At 32.9% G+C, this 27442-nt stretch overlaps 1 protein-coding gene across 1 annotated transcript in view; it reads left to right on the top strand.

Moving 5' to 3' along the window:
• Positions 1-27442, top strand: part of LOC145326708 (multidrug resistance-associated protein 1-like) — a 35093-nt gene that overhangs the window by 2013 nt on the left and 5638 nt on the right. Inside the window, exons 4-19 of the mRNA XM_080170080.1 lie at positions 1406-1484; positions 2447-2568; positions 3357-3484; positions 4243-4340; positions 6376-6678; positions 6902-7090; positions 7466-7601; positions 14974-15139; positions 16246-16367; positions 17255-17347; positions 17833-17954; positions 18441-18547; positions 18978-19049; positions 22330-22520; positions 22785-25475; positions 27032-27176. Coding sequence (XP_080026206.1) covers positions 1406-1484; positions 2447-2568; positions 3357-3484; positions 4243-4340; positions 6376-6678; positions 6902-7090; positions 7466-7601; positions 14974-15139; positions 16246-16367; positions 17255-17347; positions 17833-17954; positions 18441-18547; positions 18978-19049; positions 22330-22520; positions 22785-25475; positions 27032-27176 — 4764 coding nt within the window. The remainder of the gene's footprint in view (positions 1-1405; positions 1485-2446; positions 2569-3356; positions 3485-4242; positions 4341-6375; positions 6679-6901; positions 7091-7465; positions 7602-14973; positions 15140-16245; positions 16368-17254; positions 17348-17832; positions 17955-18440; positions 18548-18977; positions 19050-22329; positions 22521-22784; positions 25476-27031; positions 27177-27442) is intronic.

Genomic DNA, 27442 nt, shown 5'->3' with positions numbered 1-27442 from the left:
TGGCCCAAACCTATCGCTTCGCTGCTATGTCATATGCTAGGGAACGATTAAACGGCCTAAACTAGGTGCAACTAATTACCATGGACTGTTAGCGAAGCATTTTAATTCAAAATGAAAATTGCTAAGCAAATCAAGATAAAAATTCTTGTTTTAATAAAAATTACATGTTTTAGAAAATAAATTTCGTAAGTAATAGACACGTACAGGCTACCGGAAGTAAAATTCCATAAAAAGTGGTTAAAATTTGTTGTAAATGTATTTTATAAATTGCAAATTTTTGTGCGGCGGCGGTATTATTGAATGTCATTGTATCGTGTATATTGGATGTCAGCAAATAAGCATAAAAAACTATTTGCTTTATGTAAACAACAAAAAGATAGTATACACATAGATAGGGAGTGGTAGTTTAAATAAAGGTGTTATGTATATTAACTAGCGGCTTCGCCCCTAGCCTCTAGGGGCTTTGCCCCAAGAGGTGATAAAAAAAAATATGGCGAAAATAGTAAAGGACCATGGAAATCTCCTAAAAAAAAAAAAAAAAAAAAAAAAGGGGGGGCGGGATTTTTTGATTTTTTGGGGGGTTGGGGGTGTCCCACCCCCCAAGAAAATAGCTTAAAACCACCACAGGACCAATAGGTAGATACCCTGAAGAGTAGAATCCGATTGGTTCAGTGGTTACCGAGATCTTAAGGGACAGACATCGTTCTACTTTGTATTATAGATGTAAGGTTTTTCCTTAATTTCTATTTCTAGTAGGATCAATAAAAACAAGAAGTAGACATGAATTGAATGCATTACTTTTGTCTTAGAATCCAAAATTTTCATGGTAAATTGCTGTACCTGTGTGTCAAGATACTTTGATAATCTCAAAATAATCACCCGCCCGACCTGGCATCCGTAGATAAACTTTTCATTAAAGTTACTTGGTTTAATTTTACAATATATACCTACAATAAACTACCTACAAATTGTTTTCTTCAAGTTTTTCTTAAAATGTTTTTCAGAATTCATTTACTTGTCTTGGAGCCTATGTTTACTTAGCGTGACTGCACTTTTTCTTAAATATATTCCTCTTGAACTTTTTAATGTTCAAAGCAAGTTATTTGCAAACTTGCATTATGAAAATTATCCAGACAACAATCTATCAAAAGGCCTAATTTTTAAAAATTATTAGTTATTAACATTGTAACTAAATGAAATTCTTTTAATTAACTTTACAAATAAAAAAAAATACTTATTTTTTAATGAAAGTTGTTTTTTCTTCTTATTACCTTAACTTTTAAGGGCTTTTAGTGGAACTCTTCCTTTTGATTACTACCAACTTTATTAAAAAAAACTTTTTTAAAACCAAAGAATACTTGCTTCATCTAAATCATTTATAATACTAATATAACTATTTTTTCAGTGCGCTAGTCTCTTCCGAAATGATGTAAAAGGAATTCCTCACACCCTTCTAAATATTGTTAGAACTATACTAAGCATAGGTAAGTGAATTCCTTACACCATTCTAAATATTGTTAAAACTATAATTATTATAGGTAGGTAATTAAATATAATATTAGAATCATGCTTAGCATAGGTATGTAATTAAATATAATTCATATTATCCCACTAAATATAAATTCACTTACCTATATATATTCATAGGTAGGGTTTTAGATATAGATCCTAACACTCTTCTAACTAAGTAAGACGAATGGTTAACGGACCCAACATGTAAAATCCTCAGAATGAAAAACTCAAGGCATCAAACTTTTAAATTTATTCAACGTTTCGAGGGCAAAACTGCCCTCATCATCAGGAACTAAACAAAAAAATAGCAATTAAAATTTATCAAAATATGCATTTTAAGTCAATTATTACTTAATATATGTTTTATAGGCATTTTTACATATATAAAAAAAAGAATTAAAATTCCCTATGGTTACACATTGATAACAAATAAAGTGAATAAATAGGATATATGTTTATACAAGGTTAATTAAATGCAAAGTAGGGCAGTTTAAATAACAAAATAGAATTAAATTTGAAATAAAATCATACTTTTTTTCGTCCATGTACATTATTAACAAAACACAAATTGAAACTGGCAAATTTTTGATTGATTTTTTGTAAATTTTTTGAAAGTTGGACGGTCAAATTAAACAAGTTATTAAATCATTTGCTCTAGAAAAAACTTCAGTATAGGTGCAGCTTTGCAGATCAGTCTTTAAGTAAAAGTCTGACCAAGAAAATTTTTTTTAAAAAGATGAGCAAATGTAACAAAACAAAACAAAAAAAAAAAATTTTTTATTGCAACTAGCAAAAAGGTACATAAAATTGTCATGAATTTATATTTAAACCATGTTCAACTCTTCTAACTATATTTGGAAATCAACTTTACTATACTTATTTAAGCAGATAAATTTTAGTTATTGTGTAAATTAACCACATATTTTTGTTTAAGGTCTGTTCCTATTAGCTTTTGGTGATGCTGTTTATTGGTCACTGCGAGATCATTCAGCCATTGATATCTTGGATCCTATCATCAGAGCCACCACTTGGCTGCTGACTATAAGTATCATTCAGGTAATCATTCAGAGATCTTAATAAACACATTCACCTAATTTAGGATAATAAACAAATTTAAATCTTATTTAAAACAAAAAGAAATATTCATTGCTTATAAATATGATACTTCTATATTATTAAGAGCAGGTTTCAAATATCATTTTTACAAAATAAGCATATTGTTAAAAAATGTTTTATAAGTAAACACAACTACAATACATATAGATAGTACAAATAAAAATTATAAATTTTCAGAATGTTTATAAATACTCATTCATGGCTTAAGGGATAGGGTGGGGGAGTATAGACCAACCTCGTTACATTTGAGATTCAAAAAGAAAGAGTAAACGATTTTATTGGATTAGTGTTTTTTCAGGGGTGTATATTCTGCACAAGATTCATTTTTTACCCTGCTGGAAATTTTTATATTTTTTTCCCTCCTAGTTTTCTAAAAACAAGGAAGGGGGAAAAATATTTTCAGAACTCGTTTATTTTATTTTATCCCCCCTCCCACATATTCTTTTTTTCCCCCAACCACATGTTTTTATCCCCCCCCCCCTCCGCTTAAGCAGGGTCAAATATGCAGAATATACACCCCTGTATAATTTTTTCCAGAGGCGAGTTTTCTTTGGAGGATGGACGTATCCTCCCATAAAATAGTTAAAACCTTCCCTGGACCTATGATAAACTTTCTGTATAGGAATACCATTTCGGCCAGGCAGTTAGCAAGAACCTTCAGTGCAAACATACAGACAGACAGACATAAACTCAAATATCCTGTTACTTTTATACACAATAATATTTAGGTTGAGCGGGCGAATGGGAAAAGAAGTTCTGGGTTTTTGTGGATTTTCTGGAGTTTGTACCTGATTTGTAATATTCCTCGCCTCTACAGCCAAATACGCAGAGAAAACAATTATCCAACATTGCATAGGTAAAATATTATATAGTTTATGCCAAAATTATAGACAACTTTCCGTTTATAGTAAAACGATAAATTCTAGGATTAATTCAATATGTCCTGGCTAATATAACTGGTATTAATACCTATTATGATTTTTTTTTTACAATTCGTAGAAAATTGTCCATGATACGATACGGTACATGATATTTCAGTATGGCTTGGAACTAATTTTAATCCAGCTGATATTGATCGGTTTCGAGGCCATACTGGAAACAGTATTAGGTATCTAATTTAGCTTTGGTCTTCTTATTGTTATCAACTGTAAATTAATAGTCAGCCAAAACAAATGAAGATAATGCAGATTTTTAAAATTAAAATATTACCGTTTCACTCTTATCCTTATCTTACCTTGTTTTCCTTAGTTTTAATCCTACTACAGGGGTGTATATTCTGCACAAGATTTATTTTTTTTCCCCGGATACAAATTTTTTTACTCCCCCCCCCCCCCTAGTTTTTTCCCACCAAGTAGGGGGGGAAATGGAAAAATATTTAAAGAACTCTATATTTTATTTATTTTATCCCTCCTACCACACATTTTTTTAGTTTTTTTCACCAAGGAGGGGGGGAAAATGGAAAAAATGTTTTCAGTTTTCTTAATTTTTACATTTTTTTTTCCTCCAACCACTTATTTTTTATTCCCCCCCCCCCTGAGCCGGGGATCCCATGTAGAATATACACCCCTGTCCTACTACAAATGCACACCTGTTAAGAATAAACTTTTGTTTCAGGACGGAGCTTATATCCAACTGTTTGACCTGGTTTATTGTGTTGGTGCACTGGACACTTGGCTTCTGTCTGGATAGTAAACCTAGATATTCAACTACAGGTATAATTATTATGTTGGTACACACTGGACACTTCTGCCTGGATAGTAAACCTAGATATTCAACTACAGGTATAATTATTATGTTGGTACACACTGGACACTTCTGTCTGGATAGTAAACCCAGATATTAAACTACAGGTTTAATTATTATGTTGGTACACACTGGACACTTCTGTCTGGATAGTAAACCAAGATATTCAACTAAAGGTTTAATTATTATGTTGGTACACACTGGACACTTCTGTCTGGATAGTAAACCTAGATATTCAACTACAGGTATAATTATTATGTTGGTATACACTGGACACTTCTGTCTGGATAGTAAACCAAGATATTCAACTACAGGTATAATTATTATGTTGGTACACACTGGACACTTCTGTCTGGATAGTAAACCTAGATATTCAACTACAGGTATAATTATTATGTTGGTACACACTGGACACTTCTGTCTGGATAGTAAACCCAGATATTAAACTACAGGTTTAATTATTATGTTGGTACACACTGGACACTTCTGTCTGGATAGTAAACCAAGATATTCAACTACAGGTATAATTATTATGTTGGTACACACTGGACACTTCTGTCTGGATAGTAAACCAAGATATTCAACTACAGGTATAATTATTATGTTGGTACACACTACACACTGGACACTTCTGTCTGGATAGTAAACCTAGATATTCAACTACAGGTATAATTATTATGTTGGTACACACTGGACACTTCTGTCTGGATAGTAAACCTAGATATTCAACTACAGGTATAATTATTATGTTGGTACACACTGGACACTTCTGTCTGGATAGTAAACCTAGATATTCAACTACAGGTATAATTATTATGTTGGTACCCACTGGACACTTCTGTCTGGATAGTAAACCTAGATTTAAATGTTTCTCGAGACTTGTAGTGCATGTACAGGGTGGCCACTGTGTACTATTCAACTACAGGTATAATTATTATGTTGGTACACACTGGACACTTCTGTCTGGATAGTAAACCTAGATATTCAACTACAGGTATAATTATTATGTTGGTACACACTGGACACTTCTGTCTGGATAGTAAACCTAGATATTCAACTACAGGTATAATTATTATGTTGGTACACACTGGACACTTCTGTCTAGAAAGTAAACCTAGATATTCAACTACAGGTATAATTATTATGTTGGTACACACTGGACACTTCTGTCTGGATAGTAAACCTAGATATTCAACTACAGGTATAATTATTATGTTGGTACACACTGGACACTTCTGTCTGGATAGTAAACCTAGATATTCAACTACAGGTAAAAAGTGCATTTAACAAGTTCTGCTGCTTTTAAATGTTAGTAAGGAGGGCAGCGGTTCTGACACTTTTGCGTAAACAGTGATTATAGGCTTTGTCTTTGGAGTGAGAGGATAGATTATTTCACAAAAAAAAGTTTCCTTTTGGGATGTAGTTTTCCAATTTAAAAAAAAATTGGATTTGACCTCCAGGTTCAGGTGTTTCAGGCCTCCAGGTTGTATCTGGACAGGAGGTGAAAAATTTTTTTTTTTTTAAGAGTGAGAGTTCAACTTATAAAACAAAATATGCATCTTTATTTAAAAAGATGCATATTTTGTTTTATAACCTGACTTCAACTCTTCAAAAAAAAACCTGGAGGTCAAATCCAAATGTTGTAAAGAATAGAAAAACTACATACCAAAAGGAAACATTTTTGTGAAATAATCTATCCTCTCACTTCAAAGACAAAGCCTATAATCACTGTTTACGCAAAAGTGTCAGAACCGCTGCTCTCCTTGGTCCAGGTTACTATTTATAGAAAAATAACATTGCGGGTTTTTGGGATGATATCATATGTCAACCATAACTTTAAGGGACTTCTTTTGCTTTTTTTTCATTTTTGACTCTAAATTTCTCTTGATAATAGGTATACCTATAGATATATTACCTAATTTTTTTTCCGTTTAAAAAAGGCTTAAGTTTTTGAGGAAACTAAACTTGTTTTTTTATTTATTTCAAATTTTATTTTAATTTCAGGAACAAGCGAGCAAGATGAGGGCACCAACCCGTCCCCTGAGAAAAGCGCCACCTTCCCCTCAAAGCTGTTATTCAACTGGTTCAACACGCTGGTCTGGGCGGGATACAAGAAAAGTCTTGGAGAGGACGATCTAGCGGATTTGAACCCACGTGACGTCAGTGCCAATGTTGTGCCCAAGTTTAACCGCAGCTTCGACCCAAAGTTGGCGGCTGCGCGGCTGTCTTGTAAGGATACTGCACCTGCGGCGGCTAATGTGTCGTTTGGCGCGAATGCGGAAGAAGTAAATTTCAACACAGGAAATTGTCATAAAATATACCTAAATATTTTTTTTATCAACTTTCACGATCTTTTAAATTAAAATTGTTTTGTTAAAAAGAATGGGTATAATGTCAAAATAGGAGGAAAAAAATAGTTTTATATTACTTTGGTTAAAAATCCTCTTTAGTTGTTGATAACTATCAAATATCATACAATTAAGATAAACACAGAGGCAGACAAAATAATAATTTTTTTTATGCGTTTAAAACCCAGGAAACGCCGGGGACAGCACGGAGAAAAATCGCCAAAACTTGTCTGTCTTCACACCACTAGCAAAAGCTTTTGGCGGCAGTTTCTTCCTTGGCTCGGTGCTGAAGCTCTGCCATGACTTGCTTGTGTTTGTGTCACCTATTCTGCTGCGGAGAATTATTGCCTTCAGCGAGACTGACGAACCAGGGAATTAATACTTTTTGATTCAAGCATCCTATAATATAAAGTAGTAAGCGTTTTTTGTCTGAAGATTTAGATTTTAATATCTACTTTTTAGGGAAGCTTCACACACATATGTCCCGGGCTATTTTTGTGCAGTTTGTTTTAAGATTTATACCTTTTGGGCTTTTTCTACCCGCTTTTAATAAAGAGCCCCTAGATATTTGCTAATGTGCAGCCGCTAGTACTTATGAATTAAAATATTAAAAGCACTTGTTTAAGCCCTAAGAGAGCATTAAACCAAAATAACATAAGTACCTACCTAAAAGAGAAATTAATTTTATTTCCATTGCCCTATTCCTATGTCCTCGCGTTACATAAAGGATTATTATTATTGTGTAGTGTGGAGAGGTATACTCTATGCAACATGCTTGCTCTTGTTTGCCATGGTGCAGACCTTGCTGTTGTCCCAGTACTTCTACAGGATGTACCTTGTGGGCATGTGGTCCAAGGCCTCTCTCATTTCTGCCATCTATAGGTAAGAATACTTTTAGAAGCATAAAAACTTAATCATGGTATAATAATAATAAGACTATAAAGTTTCTGGTTAGAAAATATTTTTCATAATAAAGATTGTACAATTTGTACTTTTGCGTCCTTTTTGTTTTGAAAGATACTCAATGATTTTCATATAGGTAATTGTTTTCGTGTAAAAACCGTTGTCAATCCAGCCCCGCTTAATGAAATGATTTGCAGTTTGAAAAGAATTTTATTTATCATTACTCAGCGAGTTTTCCACGTTTGCTGATATAGAATCTTTTTACTCTGTCTCTGTGTTGGGGTGATTCCAAAAGATGAGTTTTTCTGTAAAATTTCACTCTATAAAAAGCTTTCTTGTGCTCCAAACGTGTTGTTAATTTACAGCTAAGACAACTTCAAAAAACATTTTTTGTCCCTCTCTAATTATCTCCTTTTCTCTCCCTGTTAAAAATATTTTACTTTGAAATTTAATTAGAAATAGTTTAATTTGTAAAAACAATTTGATATCCTTAAGTCTGTCTGTCTGTTGCTTAGTATATATCAATAAAGCATCTTATATGGTTGGGTTATAACTTTTTTGGGAGTGGCTTCCCAAGAAAATCGCATTGAGTAAAAAAAATCCATCCTCCACCACCCCCCCCCCCCCCCAAGGAAAAAAATATGTCTAAACTAAAATTTGAAATGGAGGATTGACCTCCCCCTCCCCTTTTCCCTTAAGTGTCCCTAGAGGCGTTAAGGAGCTTAAACGCTATGGTAATATAAAACGTAAAATAAGTTTGAAACTCCTATATGCAATTAAGGCGCAGCTATCTAAAGATATCAACAGTTAGGGTGAAAAGGAAACCGTTCAATTCTAAGCTGTCACATTCAAATAATCTTCTAAAAATTGTAAAAAGAAATTTACTCTAGGTAGGTAGGTAGTCATTTAGCTAGAATAATTTATAATTTATATTAAGAAGGAACATAATTTTAGAACAAGTGCCTTTATTATGCTTTTGATGATATCTTTGGTTTTATTTTTTATAGGGTTCTTTAATTTTCTCTCCTTTTTACTTTTTTGTGCCTGTAAAATTAGCAGGGACAGAAATAAAAAGTCTGTTAGAGATTTTAATGGAAAAGTTTAATCAAATCTTGTCTTTAGATCATAATTGTTAGTGTCCAATGAGTTGTATCTGAATGTTTATACTAGCGGCTACGCCCAAAGAGGCCTCTAGGGGCACTTTTAGAAGAGAGGGAGGATGTAAGTTAACCCTCCACTTTTAATTTCGCTTGGGATGGTTGAGGTTCCTTCCTCCCAAATATTACTATACATTATTTTGCAGTATGGCTGAGAACCGGTTCTGATTCAGCGAATATTAATCGGATTCGTATTCTGTGTGAGTGAGAACTAATCCAACCATCCTCCTGTGTCATCTTTGTTTTCTTTGCAGTCTCTAATCCTCTCTTAATCCAGAAAATAATTAAGTTAACACAGATTACTCTTCCTCTCTCCCCATACCTGGCTTATGGACCACAAATTCATTATGTTATATTTTTCCTACTTTTTTTTAACAGGAGTGTAGCGACTCTTAATACAATTATCATAATTTGAAGAAAAAAATTCAAACAAAATTGTATGTTTTATCTTTATTGCTTTAGGTTAAGTAAGGTTAGGTTATATCGGTTTTACTTCCTCGTTTAATGATGCAATGGGTGTAAAATTCATTACATTTATTCCTCATCACCTAGGAATCGTGTTATCATAAAATGCTTTGCCAATATTAATATTAAAAAACTAGTAATTGCGAAATTTTTACGTTTTAAAACTCACAATTGTGTAGGTATATAGATTATGAACTAGTAAAATATCTTAAATTAATTGAAAGTTATGAATTTTTTGCACATTATTAGTAATGAATGACTAAATGACAATTTATTACTTAGATAATTAAAAATTGAAATATATTTTATTGCTATAAAATAAAACAATTTGGCCTGTTTTTCCTTCCTATCTGACACTCTTGTATGTCTTGCTGAAAGGTTGTTGCGACAAATCTTTTTTTCCGAGATCATTTGTTTTAGACGAAATAACCAAAGTTTTTAAACAATGTTATCGTATCTTTGGCTCAAAAACTTTAGGGACATATTGTGAATTTTAATTCAAATTGACATTGTTCACTTTACACTGTTACACAAATAATTTGAATTTACAGAATGAAAGAATAATTTTGCCTGCTAGTACTTGTTTACCCCAGTTGTTTATAAGAACTATAGGCCTAAATGTTATTTTACTTACCCTCTACATTCCTTAACCCAAACTTAGTAGATGTATAATATACATATAAATATAAATGGTATGATTATTTTTGTTACTAGTGAATTTGCTTCAGCATCTAGAGGTTCTGATTTCTAATGGGAAGGGATGGATGGACAGAAAATTAACCTAAAACCTTACCAAGACCTGAATCTTAAAATTAGATAGCCTAAGACCTTCACATCACATCACAAAAATTGTACTTGTACTTTTATCCCCCTCCGCACAACCCTAACTTGGTTGATGTATATAAATGGGGGGCAGCTTTAGCAAACAAAATTAATCTTGTTCCCTGTGTCATTTGGTTTTAGGGAAAAATTACCCTTTTACATATATTTTTTTAGCGGCTGTGTTGTTTTTATTGCGTTCTTAATTTTGAATATCAAAAGTTTGACATTAAAAATTACATTAACAAAAATTGTAGGGATTACTTGATCTGTATCTATTTCTAAAATTTTGTATGCTTCAATTGAATAGTACAATATATACCAAAAAGAATTGTTTTGAACTGACTGTGAAAAAAAGGTCTTATCTTCAGGAGAATTTTAATATTTTATTTCTACGCAACCAATCAAAAATTACGCAAAAATGGATTTAACACACAACTTTTCTATTAACTGGGTGTTCAAAAACTTTACTGATTTAGTGAAAGGAGGAAAATTAACATAAAATAAATATTAGCATAAAACCATCCTGGGACCCTTGTAAAGCTTTCCTAAAATGTAAAACACAATCGGTTAAGAAGCCTAAGAGGACAGGATATAGGCTTTAATTAGCCATTTCATGTATTTTCATGTATTTTCTTTTATTTTCCTTTTAACTTTTTAGGGAATATTCACAGAAAAAAAAACTTTTGTATAACATTTTTATAAACTTTTCTAAACAAATCAAAAAATTAAACCTATTTCATGTCTAAAATGCAATAGACGGAAGTACATTCAATTCCATTATTGTAGAAAAGCTTCTAAGATTTTTTAAATAAATCTACTTTTTGGTTTCAAAAATTAAATAGAAAATGCATTTTTTTGTACACACTGTGTAGTGCGAGAAAAAATATTTTCAATCTTTCTTTTTATAATGATTTCTTTTATCCAAATAGTTGGTAAGCGACAAACCCACACTTTTCCATTTCTTTCTTTTATATAGATCATCACATAAAGGGATAGGCATTGTGATAAAAGATTTATATAGGTAATAAAGGGAAATGGTGGATTTTAACGATTTTAATCATGTTATAATACAATATGTATAGAAAAAGGGATAGTTGCGCAAAGTGCATTTAACGAGTGGGGGGAAAGAGGATGTTTTTTATTTACGTCCAAAAATGTCTAATTTGTGTTGTTAAGTCACTATTTCAGCCTTGATATTTTTAAAACTACGCGGTAGAAAATTATTTTTCTTTCAAATATATGCCTTATTAGTATAGTTTAAACCATTAAACAGAAAAAATATGTTGTTCACTAAATTCAAGTTCAAATGCAAACTACCCCTTTGAAGAAGATTAATTTATTTTCCATTGCAAATTTCATTGGAAATACACTTTTTCTATGTATATGTAAATTTATGCCCTTGGTAACTTAAATTGTTATCTAATGGGAAGAAGAAATTGTTCTATTTCAATTTAAGAGTTATCATTGATAGGTAGCATTTTATAAAAATTTTAATCAGAAAGTGAGGGGACAACAAAGTATTATAATACGTTTTCTTATTCATTAGCTAACAACTTTAGGCACATTAGTGAATTTTGATTGGTTGATTCATTAAATTGAGTGTTCGAACGTTTCAACCACTAATTGTAATCTATAGAAAGGGTAATTTTTTGTATTATCATTGGGGATTTACATCAATTTATCGGGGATTGTCTTATCCCTTTAGATCGCTGAGGTGATATACTATGAAATTTTTGTGAGAATCCTTATATACTAATACACGTATATATCTTATAATCTTATACTACGCCAATAGATTTAGTAAGATTGAAATTACATAATAAATTTTACTTGTTACTTCCTCTGAACTATAATCTAAAATCTAAGTAAAATATTAAAAAAGAAATGAACAATCTAAAAGTAATCCTTATAATAAAGTAACAGGGAGTTTGTCTGTTTGTTTGTACCGTAGGATCTCGCTAACCGCAGAACCGATATGGTAATCCTTTGCAGGGTAGCTTCTTATAGGTCCTGGAAAGGTTTATAACTATTTTGGGGATCGCCTCAAGGATCGTAGCTACAGAGCTACAGCACTTTCATACAAAATAAGTTTTGTAAACTAAAGATAATGAATTTCTATTCTCAAAGCAATTACATATTTGATTACAGTAAAGTGTAGTACAGATCCTGTAGTTGCATGATATTCCTGTACTCTATACCTAAGTCAACTAGGGGCGAGACACTTGGTTGATTATTACACTAGGCCTAAAAGTTTTTAACAACGTTTGGCTTAACAACTTTGGGGACTTTTATTTAATTTTAATTGGTTGATTCAAACCACTAATTGTAACCTACAGAAATAGTAATTTGTGTATTATCATTGAGGGTGTTCATCAATTTATTGGCAATTGACTTATCCCTTTAGATCCCTGTAAGTCGGTACATCTACTTATTGGCAATTGTATAAAAATAGTAAATTGATCACTGTAGATTTCTTAACAGATTTTTTTTGTTAAAAAAGTTGTGTTCAAAATAACTCTCTATCAGTTGAATATCTCTCCAATATTTGTATGTCTAATGTTATCATATATCTATTATCCATCTCTAGCCAACTTTTGTGTAAATTGTTTTCTACTTTCTGCTATATTTTCTATTCCAAGTTTGTTAAAGATTGTTTCTAAATACATTTACTGTAACAAGTTAACAGTAGAATCTTAGTAAGAGCTTATTTTTAATGTTAAGTTATACCTCTGTTACTATAAGACCTGAGGAATAGGGAAGGGAGAGAGAAAAAAGCTGAGGTTTAGATAAACAACTTTTGTATGGGTTTCTTATTTATTGGTTACATTCTTTGCATCTATTATTAGAAGCACAGCTTCTCTAATATTAATTAACATTAATCTCTAGATCATTTTAATAATATTGGTTTCACTCTTTGTATCTATAATCTGAAGCATCAAAGAGTTATTACATAAAAGAATATTCGAGATTATGTCTCATTTGGCCATTATTCCAAGAAAACCTACTTTGGAGTTAATGAGAGCATTTGATGTAACGTATAGTTTTAGACATGATATTTCATCCAAGGGACATGATTTTTTATTTCAAAATTCTTATACTAAAGTAACAGGTCCCTGGCCCATTAGGGGAGCCTACCTCACACTATCCCAAGAGAAATAACCCGTCGAAAAGAATCACTCCCTAATAGGTTTTTTTCTGAACTTAAACTTAGGGTGGCTGTCTGCTTTCGCCCCCTTAATTGTAAATGTTAGCTTAAAATAGAAAAAATAAAACTGAAGTTCAAGAACAATAAAAAATATTTAATTAAGATTCTCTCTCTTTTGATTTTTGTGAACCTACTTTTTAGATAATCTCAAACTTATTATAAAAGGACAAATAATAGTAAATAAATATCTGAATAGGACAGTTTTCCTTTTATAGAAAGCTTACATAGGACCTGGAATGGTTTTATGCTATATTTCTTTCCATCGCTTGTCCTTCGCAAACAGAGCCTATATGCTAGAGACGTAGCCATTAGTATTCGATAAAATATATATTTAAAAATATTTCTCCTCTATATGGTGCAACAATAAGGTCTAATTTTTGATGAAGAATTTATTTAATTTTGATGAAAAGATTTAATTAGTCGGTACTTTAGGTATCTCTCTCTTCTCTCTCTCCCCCTCTCTTTCTCTCTTTGTCTCTCTCTTTCTCTCTTCTCCCCTATTTTCTTTTCTCTCTCTCAATCTCTCCCCTCTCTTTCTCTTCATCTCTCTTTCTTTGCGTCATGTCCCTTTAAATAATTTTATCTTGTGTAAACTTTTATTGAAAAGGGGAAAATGAAAAAGAATCGGAAAATTAAAGTTAAGAATTCAAATAAGTTTCATATGCATCCCTCCACAAATCTTAGATATAAATATCTTAGAAAAGTAGATTTAATTGACATAGCTTTATATTTTTTCTTATGTGGCATTACTGTCCCTATTTCAATGCATTAAACATACTATTTTTGTAACACGCAAGGTTCTAAGGGTATTTTTAACATCTTTTGTGACACTCAACTTGGACGTTAAAACCGCATTTATTTTTTAATCTTGCTACATTTGACTTTTACTCAGGATTTTTTAAACATTTCCTATCCTCCGCCAATGAAGTATCTACCTAGTATTTTATTTTATTTTACATTTGTCATAATGTCAAATATTTCAAATACGTTTTGTTTAAATTTGTAAAGTGTCTAGGTTTGACGTTAATCTCGATATTTTTAACCTCAACGCGGAAATACAATTGTAGATTTTAATATTTTTGATGATTCTGTAATATTTGTTCATATAGATTGTCCAATAAAATCTTAAATGTGCTATAGCTAGATTGATGCAGGGGATAATGGTCTGTAAATTATACTGTTACCTAAAGTTTTACATTCTCGTAATCTCTTTCCTTTGCTCAATAACACTTGGAACTTTTATTTTATCTGATTGGTTGGTTCCAGGCTAGTAAAGTACTTTTCAACCAATAATTCAATCTACAAATTTTGTTACTATTTTTTTCTTTTAAATATTGCATTACTGATACTTATCTGTGAGCCAGTGATCTTGGGCAATAAGACAAAAGAAAATAAATTGATTTACAACCGCAATGAAAAATGAACAAAATTACCCATATATGGGTTTAAAAGTTTAGACACTGCTAGTTCTTGAACCTACCAATCAAAATAGAATTAATTTAAGCCAACCAATGCGAGAACGTGCTAATAAAACTTGTTCTATCATGTATTTATGTCCCACTCAATACCTTAGTTTATTTGACCTTAGACTTACTAGAGATGTGCAAAGTGGAAAATGAAGCTTTTTGGGGCCAATGCGTTTTTTAATTGCGCTGTTGTCTTTGTTTTTAAACATTCAAAACTAACAAAAATTTATTTTCAGAAAAAGTCTGCGTATCTCGTCTGCTGGGAAGAAGGACACGACCTCTGGTGAGATAGTGAACCTGATGTCAGTGGACGCGCAGCGTATCTGCGACCTCGTGCCCTACATCAACATGTTGTGGTCCTCACCCCTACAGATTACTGTCGCCATCTACATGCTTTACCAGGAAACCAGTCTTTTGTAAATTGATGTTCACTCCCATATTCCAATGATGAAACACAAAATTACTCCACCTGGATACTCAACTAAATAAACCAACCGACCAGAATTCAATAAAAGTCCCCCAAGTTGTTAAGCCATCGAATAAGAAAACGTTATTATTAAACTTTGGGGACTAGTCCAACAACTATAGAGTTGCTATGCTTTCTAAACCGTATAAAGGGTTTTCGAAGTAGAATAGGTATTTTAAAAATAACAAGAAAGTTCTATCATTTGATGCTGTGTAAAAGCTTCTCTTTCTAAAATATAAAAAGATAAATACATTGAACCCAAATTTCTTTACGTAATTTTAATAAGTTTTAGTTTTGTATTCTTTCAGTTTTATTTGGAAGGATTTAGATTAAGAAAAGTAAAATTAGTTTTTCCTTGGAAATTGAAACAATTTGAATTAAACTTTTATCAAAGATATGAGTAATTTCGTAAAAACTGCACATTGAGCCCCCCCTTCCTCTTGTTTTCGAGAAGAAAAAAATAATGGGTGAGGGGGGGTAGTTTTTCCTTATGCCTAAAACCTACGGGGACTATATCTCTGTGCCCTAACCCTGCTAGGCTACCCAGAACTAAATTTAACCTAACCTAATCTCACCTAAAAAAAATAAATAAACCAAAAATTACCATCCTATCTTATTTTTAATTTATACCTATCAAAGTAAGGGAAAGAGGGGGGGGGGGGGTTAAGTGCTCAACCAAGTACTTTGTCTGAATGTGCCAAAGAAATTTTATTACATATTAGAATGTTTTTGTTTATATAAACGTTTGTGCTAATGGATATTTTTTGTAAACAATTTTATACATAAATGATAACATCCTTAAAGCTAAACAAATCTTAGGGTCTCATAAGAAAAAGACAAACCTTTTTGTCTCAAGAATCATCCTATTAGTCCTTTATCTGCCTAATTAAATAAACTATGTTGATCTCTCTATGCAATTTACTCCTATGAAAGACAAGTAGCCATTGCTAAGGGATGAAAAGTTTACTTCAAAAAAATATTGTTCAAGTTGAATAAATGGTATCTCTAAAAAGTTTTACTAATCAAAAAGACTGTTTTATAGATTCTGGGTGCGAGCGTATTCGCCGGTCTACTGGTCATGATTATCCTCATCCCAGTGAATGGCGTAATTGCTGGTATCACAAGAAAACTTCACATTAAAATGATGAAACAAAAAGACATCAGGCAAATTATAATAATATGATATTGAACTAATACAAATATTTTAAAATACTTCTATACTAGACTGTGTCCGTATAATCAATCGTCCAATGGTTTATCTTTATAAGATGGTTTAGAAATTAGCAGCTTTTAAAATTAATATACAAATTGACTTGCCCATAAAGACGCTTACAGCAGAGATAATCCATTTACTTGATTACTTGCATTAACTATTTTACTTGAATTAGGGGATCTTAAAGGTAGAGACAATGGGCGAAATATAAATTATGATAAACAAAATTACTCTTTAAATAAATTAAAATTATTGTAAGAAAGTTGTGGACACTCCTGCTTTTAACAATCGAGTTACATTATTCAACATACATGTAGTTTTGAAGCTTGCGCATAACAGAACGAGTCAATAAGTTACCCCTTATTGACATATCGTCATTCTGTTATGTTATCTTGTTGTTATGCTACTTATGAACTTGATTGTCCTATTTGAATTTTATTTAACTTGAATTACCACGTAAGGAAATATTCTAGATTTGTTTTGTCGTTTTCGCCTTCAGTTGTATATTCTGCACAAGATTGATTTTTTTCTCCGGCTGCCTTATATTTAATTTATTCCACCCCCCCCCCCCCCCCCCTCCTAGTTTTTAATGGAAAAATAATTTTAATACTCTTTATTATATTATCATTTTTTTATCCCTCTCATATATTTTTCGAGTTTATTTCCCCAAGGAGAGGAAAAATGAAAAAAAAATATTGCAGAGCTCTTTATTTTTTCATTTTTTTCCTTCCCTTTCATTTTTTTTCATTTCCCCCCCTATTTTTAGCAGGGGATTCCATTTTTCAGAATATACATCACTAACAAATTGCATAATATATTATAACTATTGCAACAACAGAGTGAAGAAGATGAATGAACTGCTGCAGGGAATGAAGATATTGAAGCTGTATGCTTGGGAGCAGAGCTTCATGAATGAAATTGAAACCATCAGGCAGGGTTGTCTAACATAAGTAGATAATAGATCTAAAATATCCCGTGCTCCCTTACGAGAGGAACTGAATCCATTGTGGATTACCCCATTTTGCAAAATATTAATCATTAAATAGGTTAGGTACGTTATTCAAGGTTTAACATAGTTGGTTTTTACGAAGGGTTTGGGAGCTTTTAGTGAGTGAAATTCCAAATAAACATTTTATTCCTATATGTAGGTACATAAGAGTAAGACTTGTATTTTTAAACAGGGTAACTTATTAAATGAGATACAACCTATCCATGCATATTTTGTTTTGTTATGTTTTGTTTTTTACTTGTAACAATTAAATTACCTAGATAACATGCAGTTAGCTAACAATGCATTTTGTATTAATAATGATCATTGTTGAATTCCGGAAATTACTTTTTCAAATATTACCCTATCAAAAACAAAACTAAAAAGTTAGAGTTACATATTAAACAACCCTGCAAACCTGACATTAGAAATGGAGAGATCAACACAATGTTGAAGATGGCGTACATGAACTCTGGAACAGCCTTTGTCTGGTCCTGCGCTCCATTCGTTGTCTCCCTGGTCAGCTTTGCAACATTTGTTCTCTCTTCAGGGAGGAGTTGTTTCCTTGTTTATTAACACTTTTCAATTCCAGATTATTTAAAAACCATGATATTTTTATGCTAGCTTAATATTCAATGCTCTTTACCTATTTAAAAAAAATATCAGTATTAATCCGACTCCGACTTTAACCAACAACTGTTATCATTTGAAAATAATATTTGGTAATTACAGCTGATTTTTTTGTGATTTTAGAGGGCAATGTTTGGTAGTTAAGACTACCTTTTTTCATCTGCCCACCAAATATTATTTTTGATTAATTTCGCTTGTTGGCTATACCTTATTCCTGGCATTAATCTAAAATGTATTTATGAACTTTGAAATAGTATAGTATTTAGTGAACCTGCTGTTATTTAAGGAAAAAGTATTTCTTCATGCGAAATATTCCACGAAATTTCTTTTAAATGGTTTCTAACTGAATATTTGTAACCTTCTTTAAAAAAATGGTAACAAGGCAAACAAATCTTCCGCCAATTAGATGAGAACGTGCTTGACTCCCAGAAGGCCTTCACCTCGCTGGCCTTGTTCAACATCCTCCGCTTCCCTCTGTCCATGTTGCCAATGATGATCACTTCTGCTATTCAGGTATGAATTGAATTATTAATAACCCAGAAAAAAAAGCTTAGTGAGGTCATTTTTTTTGACCAAAAATGATCGTCAAAGGATCTAAGTGCTTCATTTATTCTATTAAAACGTTGCCATCACCCAGGGAAAATAACCAACAGATAACAAACCCTTTGATTGCACAACTCTTTTCTGTAAGTCAAAACTGGGGGCATGGAACTGAGTTGCACCTGTTCCTTTAAATACAACTGACACTTACTGGATTTAGCATTTTAAATGTAACTTGTACGACGCGCGGTGTGGTTTATTAACGGAAATCATGCTTATTTGGGGAAATACTTTTTAAAAAATTTTAGAAACACATAATTCAAAAGCGACTTATTCCTTTTTTTCAAACATGTTTTTTTCTTTATCCATCATGCATTGGTACGTTAATATGTTATTTATTCAGGCAAGTGTGAGTTTTAAGAGAATCAACAAGTTTATGAGGAACTATGAGCTGGATCCTGACAGTGTTACAAAGGCATATTTGCATTCCATGATTATTTTTTAGACAAAATGCATGATGTAATTTTATTAGATAAGAGTATTCAGATAGCAGATTCCAAAATTAATTCGACACGTTTCTCATTCGTTGGCCCAAAAAATTATCAAATTAGCACTGGTTCAATCTGTAATTCAGCAAATTAATTCAATTTGAAATTGCTAAAAATTCGGATATTTTAATGTTTGCGTAAACTTATTTTGTTCTGTAACTAAAGGGAAGTGGGCAAGAAGGGAGGGTGGCAAGAAGGAAGTGGGTTGTTCATTAAGAATTGTTTGTCAGTATCCTGGTTCTTGTCCCTGGGAATTATGGAGTAACTTAAATTATTTGTCTGTAAACCAACAAAAAAAAAATTTTATGAATATGTAGGTACCTTATTGGTCACGGTTGGACCCTCAGATGTCAAAACTTTATTTTAGTGTTTGGCCCAAATGACTTTGCAATTGTATCTGTAAGTACGTCTAATAACACCCTTTGCTATTTTTAAAATCCTAGACAATTTTTTTTGCAAGAAAATTGCATAAATTCGCAACCTTTTTTAGAACCACTACATAACTCGAGTTTTAAAACTTTTTATATAAAATCCTTTTTACAAAAAATATCAATAATTACTTAAAATTAAACCTGAAAGAAAAAAAATCTCATTACACGTGTTAATTTACATGTTTTAGGTCTTTTTTTGAGGAAAGTATAACTTCCACATTTTTGACAATAATTATATTTTTTTAACATTTCAAAGTAAAATATAATAAAACTTAAACGATTTTTCTTGAATTATCAGTTGAAAATTTCATCAAACATGCAATTTAAGTGATGAAAATTTAATAAAATCATTTTTTGAATGTTTAGAATTAGGGTAAAGCGGGGCGATCTCGGTTTTGAGGTGAAGTCGGTATTTTTTTGACCACCTTCATTAAATGACATTTTTCTCCATGTTCTAATCGACTGACAGAAAAAAACATGATATCAAATTTGTTCCTTATTAAATTGCCTACAAAAAAGTATAAAATGAAATTTTTGTGAGATGAATTTTTAGGGTACTTATTGGGTCTTAAAGTCGGACGACAAAAAATTTTTTTTTCGATTTTTTTGCTTCGGTCGGAAAAACGGTAAGTTGGACAAAAACTGGTAAGAGCTAGAGCTTGGACGTCTTCAGGGGACTTATTAAGAATCTAATAGGCTATCCATTTCCGTTTAAAACTTTTAAAAAAGCTTGTATAGTTTTTTCTTAAATCGACTAAAAGTGAAGCGGGGCGAATTCGGTTTTTTCACTTTTTATACTAACTTTTTCAATTATATATAAAAAAGTGAAATTTTCGAGAAAAAAAGTCAAATTTCTCGTACTTAGAAAAAAAAAAAAAATTTGTAGAAAAAATTGTCCGATCTTCATAATTTTTTTTGTGAATGCTCTTTATTACATTTAGCAACTTTAACCTTTAGGGCATGCTGTAATTAAATCAATATGTCATAGGTTTTTTGAAGCTGGAAAATCGACCACAGATTTTGCCAAACTTTTATCTTTTTTTCAACTTGATTTTTTTAGGAAATTTTGCTAATAGAACTAATTTTTTTTGGCCAAATCTATTCAAAATTGCCTGAATTTTAAGGATCAGGCCTTAAAAGTAATAAAAAGTTATTTTTTCTAGTACTATTTTTATGTTTTTTATCAAAAAAAATTTCGAAAAAAAAGTCAAATTTCGCGTACTTCGGAAAAATTATTTTTTTTGGTAGAAAAAATTGACCTATCTTAATAAAATTTTTTGTGCATACTCTTTATTACATTTAGCAACTTTTACCTTTTGGGCATGCTGTAATAAAATCAATACGTCATCGATTTTTCGAAGCTTGAAAATGCCCTACCGACTTCGCCTCAAGGCGGGGCGAAGTCGGTGCCGTTTTAGAGATCAATTTTGACAAACTTCCCAAAGTCCTAGGTTTACGTCCTTTTAGGACCTGATCGACTTTTCCGAGATCTTTCTACTGGTCTTGGTCCCATTTAAAAAAAATAATTTTTACGATTTGCAGGTTCAAAAAACCGAAAAAAAGACCGAGTTCGCCCCGCTTTACCCTACCAATTTTCTACATTTAAAACAAAATGTTAACAAAATTTAAAAACATTTTAACATATAACTTAAAAAATCAATAACATTTTATAAAAAGATGTTTCAAAAAATAAATCATTAAAAGGTATTAAAATGCATTTCAAATTACTTAAAATTAAAACGAGAACATCTTTTTACACTGTATTCTTTGTAATAGAGTTTAAATGACATGATTAGTGAATGAAATATTTCCTAAACTCATTAAGCCTTTTTGTGACTATATTAAAAATAATTTATTTTGTTTCATATTGTTTTTTTATTCAAATATTTGACAAAATTTTCCCTACGTCAATAAAATAAAGTCAGTTTTTTACTGTTTTCAGGTTTTTCTTTATAATTATAACAATTAAATATAATATAAATCTTCATTATCTTTTATTTGAATTATCATACACATTAAAATGTAAAGTATAAGCTAGAATAGCACTTTTTTTAACGAATATTTTAATGACATTATATCAAAATAATTCCTCTTAAATATCACACAACATATGATTGGGAAGTATAGCCATTTCTTGGAGGTATAATATTTACAAAAATACCATTAATTCTGTTTTTATCAGAAGTTAAAAAAATTGAACAATTCTAAAACAATGGTTGGCTGTCTAGATATTGAGTACACTAAGACTACGGCTCTGTTCTATTGAAATAACGTTGCAAAAAGAGGGGTTCTGAAAGTAATCTACCTAATTATTTTTAAAGAACCAACAAGTACTGTCAGTATCTTTTTTCTTGTAATCTAGCAGACAATCAAATCATAACACAATTTTCATGATAAAATATTCAGGTTTCTACTTCACATTTTAAAAAATATACCGATCAATAAAATGTTCAAAATTTTACTTTGTACTAATTGAAAAAATATGTTGTAATTCTTATTTTAAAGTTACATTTTTATCCCTGACAAAATCATAGACGACTTTTAAAGGCATCTTATCTAAACTTTTTGAAGAAAAACTTAAAAACGTTAATTAAGTATTAAAACTATTTTCTTTGATTTTTCTGAAGTTATTATCGCATTCTATGGGTTTTTTATTATCATTTACTTATATCGAAAGTTCCAAACATTGTACCCTAACTTATTCATTTAATAAAAAACCAAGCGTGTGGTATGAAGCATAGGTTAAAAAAAGATTTTAATCCAAATAATGAACAAGGACGAGAAGTCAAGCAGCAGCGCCGCCACTAATGCTAATGAATACTCTGTTGTTGTCAACGATGGATGCTTTAAATGGGACGATTCTACATTTGAAATAGATGCTCCTCCCAAGAAAAAGAAGGAGAAGAAGGGCAAAGGAAAGGAGAAAGATGACGAGAAAAAGATAATTGAAAACGGCGATGCTAAAGGAACTTTATAGGATTTTGACTATTTTTTTTTATTCAAAGAGGACTTTGCACAATTAAGTTGATCTAATGATAATTAACAGACAAAATTAGCCTGGAATTTTTTCTTTTAGGTATTCTAATCTTTTGCACTTGTTCGAGTTTCCTTTTTTAGCAATGTTGTATCGTTTTATTTTTTTAAACCGTTTCTTTTAGGCTGGTTTATATTTTAGGAACGTATTTAGAAATATTAAGTAAGTCAAAGTCCTATATTGTCTTCCGTTAAAGGTGCATCTGATGAGAACCACAAAGAAGAAAACAACACCGATGAAACAACCAAAATGATCAATGGCGCCGCCACCAATGGAGAACCAACCAAAGAGAAGGAAAAATTCAAACTGGACAACATTAATGTCAACATTAAGAAGGGAAGCCTGTGTGCTGTTGTAGGAACTGTGGGAAGTGGTAAATCCAGCTTCCTCTCCGCTCTGCTGGGTGAAATGGAAAAGATTACTGGCACCGTTGAGGTTAAAGGCAAAGTTGCCTATGTTTCCCAGCAAGCCTGGATTCAAAATGCGACCCTGAAAAGCAATATCATCTTCAGTTCTCCGGAGAATGATGACAAGTACAACAAAGTATTATCCGACTGTGCCTTAGTATCAGACCTTGACATCCTGCCAGCCGGTGACAAAACAGAAATCGGTGAAAAGGGCATAAATCTGTCGGGTGGACAAAAACAGCGTGTTTCAATTGCCAGAGCTGTTTATGCTGACGCGGATTTATACTTCCTGGATGATCCACTATCAGCTGTCGATTCTCATGTTGGAAAACATATTTTTGACAATGTTATTGGCCCCGACGGTTCTCTTGCGGCTAAAACACGTATCCTTGTTACTCATGGCGTTACGTTTCTGCCAAAAGTTGATCAAATTATTGTTTTTAAAGATGGCGTTATCAGCGAATGCGGAACATATCAAGAACTGTTGGCACAGAAAGGAGCTTTTGCCGAATTTTTGGTACAATATCTGGCTGAGGCGGGTGAAAGTGCCAATGTTGAAGAGGTTGCTGAAATCCAACAAGAACTGCAGGCAAAACTTGGCACAGAAGAGTTTGTACGCCAGTTGTCCCGTGTCAAGACTACTTCTGAAAGCCGGGATCCGAACACGCGTCGCGGATCTGATCAAAGTAACCTGAGCGTTGTTCTGGAATCCTCAAAATCCAGCAGTCCAACCAAATCTGTAAGCCCGTTGAAACCCATGCCAGGTAGCAAGGAGGATTCGGCTAAACCCAGTGGCGATGCCAAAAGCCCCAACGGCCCGGCTAAGAATGGAAAGCCACCCGGACAACAACAGTATAAGGACGAGAAGACGGAGACAGGACGTGTGTCATGGAGAATCTACCTCATTTATTTCCAAAACATGGGCTATGCACTGTTCTCCTCCTGCATTATGCTCTTTGCGGTTTATCAATTCTTTACAGCTGCCAGCAGCATCTGGCTGTCTTACTGGGCCGACAACGAGCTGCCGTTTACGTCAAATGAAACTATGGCTGAACTGTCAGCTCATAATGGAACCCTGAAAGATATTTATCTCGGTGTTTATGGTGGAATTGGATTTACTCAAGCTTTTGGTGCAATTTTTGCCAGCTTAATATTGAATTTGTCAACTTTGGCCGGTGGAAAGCATTTGCATACCAAAATGTTGAACAGAATTATGCACGCGCCTATGTCATTCTTTGACACAACTCCCCAGGGCCGTATTATTAACAGATTTAGCAAGGATGTGGACGTACTGGACACAACCATGACATTTATCCTGCGTGGGTTTATCAACACTTTGATGCAGGTTGTGGCCGTGTTCCTGGTCATCATGTACACCACCCCACCCGCCATCCTCTTCATATTTATAGTCCTGATCGGGTACTATGCAGTGCAACGCGTTTATGTTGCCACATCCAGGCAACTTAAACGTCTGGAATCTGTCTCAAAATCGCCAATTTACTCACATTTTGGTGAGTCACTCAACGGTGCTTCTGTGATTCGTGCCTATGGCCTGCAGGATCTGTTTGTCCAGGAATCAATGAAACGCGTGGACCAGAATAATAAAGCCTCGATCACTGCAATTGTCAGCAATCGCTGGCTGGCCGTCAGATTGGAAACCGTCGGTAATTGCATTATCTTTGCTGCTGCCCTATTCGCCGTTTTAGGCCGTGATAGTTTGAGCGGTGGTTTGGTTGGTTTAAGCGTTAGCTTTGCTCTGCAAGTTACACAAACCCTGAACTGGCTGGTCAGAATGACAAGTGATGTCGAAACTAATATTGTTGCAGTCGAACGTTTGGACGAGTACAGTCAAATTGACATTGAGGATGAATGGGTGAAAGAAGAAACAGCTCCTACCGCCAGCTGGCCAGAACAAGGTGTTATAACCTTGGAACAATACAGCACAAGATACAGAGAAGGATTAGATTTAGTTTTGAAGGATATTAATGTGACAATCAATGGTGGGGAACGTGTCGGAATTGTCGGCCGGACTGGAGCCGGAAAATCCTCCCTAACCCTAGCCTTATTCCGTCTAATTGAGCCGGCATCCGGTACAATAAAGATTGACGGCGTAGATGTGTCTAAAATCGGCCTTCATAGCCTAAGATCTCGCCTGACAATTATTCCGCAAGATCCAGTCCTGTTTTCTGGAAGCTTAAGACACAACCTGGATCCCTTTGACATGTATGAGGATTCCGCTGTCTGGGAGGCATTAAAACATTCTCATCTGTATGATTTTGTTTCTGGACTCTCCGCTGGTCTGCAGCATGAAGTATCTGAGAACGGCGAGAATTTGTCGGTCGGTCAGCGGCAGCTGATCTGTCTGGCCCGCGCGCTGCTGAGGAAGACGAAGATTCTGGTGCTTGATGAAGCTACAGCTGCCATTGATTTAGAAACAGATGATCTCATTCAGGATACTATTAGGAAGAAGTTTGAAGGATGGTAAGTTATTTTCTTTAAGCTTTTTTAAATGCGACGTTCTAGGTAATATTTAAAATAATTATTGAAAATGGCAAACGAAGATTGTATTACTTTCCCCCTAGCCTATAGTTGCTTTCAGGGGAGGCCAGTTGAATAGAATAAAAACACATATTATAATGAAAAGTACAACCCCAATCAAACTAGAAATTTACGAGATCTTACTACCTTATATTAAAACTAGCGGCTACGCCCCTAGAGGCCTCTAGTGGCATTTAAATGTTTTTTTTTATTTTAAATATCTAATTTGAGAAATAATTTGTCTATGGTCAATCAGCTGTTAAATAATAAATTCATGTATCTACGCAGCGCAACTACGCTACGTAGAGACATTCATATGCTAGCGACACTATGCGGCAGGAATATTTTAATTTTTTTCGATTTTATTGTGATTTCTCTTGGGAGGGTGGTGGTACCCTCCCCCAAAATAGTTATAAACCTTCCCAGGACCTCTGAGAATCTACCCTGGTAAGGAGAACCCGATCGGTTCAGCGGTTAGCGAGATCCTTCGGTACAGATACACAGATACACACACAGACAAACAAACATCCTGTTACTTTAGTATAAGGATATTTGCATACAACTATGACCAAAGTGTATAAGTAGCGCAGCTATGAAATATTAATTACATTTAGGATGAAAAAAATTCTCTTTTTTTGTAAAAGGTAATAATAACAAAAAATGTTAGTTCAAATCAGATTTAGTTAAAAGCAACTATTTCTTTGGATTATAAAATTTAGATTTAAATAAATCTTAAAATACTCTGAAAATAAGGGCTGTTTAGTGTTTCGTTTGTTAATTACTTTAAATCAGGTTAGGTTATATTGGATACTGGGTAAATCCGCGGGGTTAATCTCTCCGCTGGGGTACGACACAGGAGAAAAAACTACCCGCTCTTATTTTCAAGTTTTTCAAAAGTAATGGTGGGGGTTTAGTGCTCGATAGACACTTTAATGGAAAGCACTCAATCTGAATAGAAGTGTTGTTCGTTAAAAATTAAGAGTATTTGACCTAAATACCTAGAAATAATAAATGGTACTTGTTAAAAACTTTTATAATTACGCTTATTCACATCTCAAAACATTTACCCAATGATTCGCGTACTTTTAATTTTAGTTTTAAAAAAATAAAACTTTTTAAAATCAAGTTTAGTAACATTAATATTTAATAAGGAACTTGAAATCATTACGCGACATTGCACATCAAGAAGAAACCTTTTCTGCTATTTTCTCCAAAATAACACCAACCCTAATGGATAATGGACCCTAAAAGCAAGCAGGGATCTAAAGGGATAAGACATTGAACGTTAAATGGATGTACATCCTCAAAATTACACCTTCTGTAGATAAAATTATGGGTGGACACTTCGAGTTGGGACCCAATAAATCAAGATATACCGAAAGTACCCAAAGTTTAAAGTCAAAGAATAAGAGATCGTCCTTCAAAAACTTTGGGTACTTATATAATTAACTTTTGAAAATAAATATGTTTCACTATAAATTGCAATCATATTTTTTTAGCACAATCATCACTATTGCCCACCGTTTGAACACCATCCTCGACTACGACAGAGTGATGGTTCTGTCCGAGGGAAGGGTCGTGGAGCTGGACCCACCCAAACAGCTGATGCACAAGGAGGGAACAGTGTTCAGGGGCATGTGTCAGGTAGCAGCTTTGTTTTTATTATTATCTATTTTTTGTTGGTCTGTGGCAATATGCAAAGCAAAAAAATCGCCAGATAATTCTAACTTTTTTTCTAACTGGAGCGAAGACTAATGTATTTCATAACCTGTGAAATTTTAAAATGTTTCTAGATTTATTTTAGGTAATTTTTTTTAATGACATTGCTCTATAGTTCATTTTCGGATGTCCATCCATAATTTTTGAGCTTTGCTAATTATGGATGTTGACTTCCTTGTCGTGTTTTTCCT

The sequence above is a fragment of the Acartia tonsa genome, chromosome 1 (genome assembly GCF_053477335.1).
Source record: "Acartia tonsa isolate MP-2025a chromosome 1, ASM5347733v1, whole genome shotgun sequence".
Lineage (NCBI taxonomy): Eukaryota > Metazoa > Arthropoda > Copepoda > Calanoida > Acartiidae > Acartia > Acartia tonsa.
The sequence above is the reverse complement of the archived record's forward strand: the minus strand, read 5'-3'. Positions and strand labels throughout refer to the sequence as shown.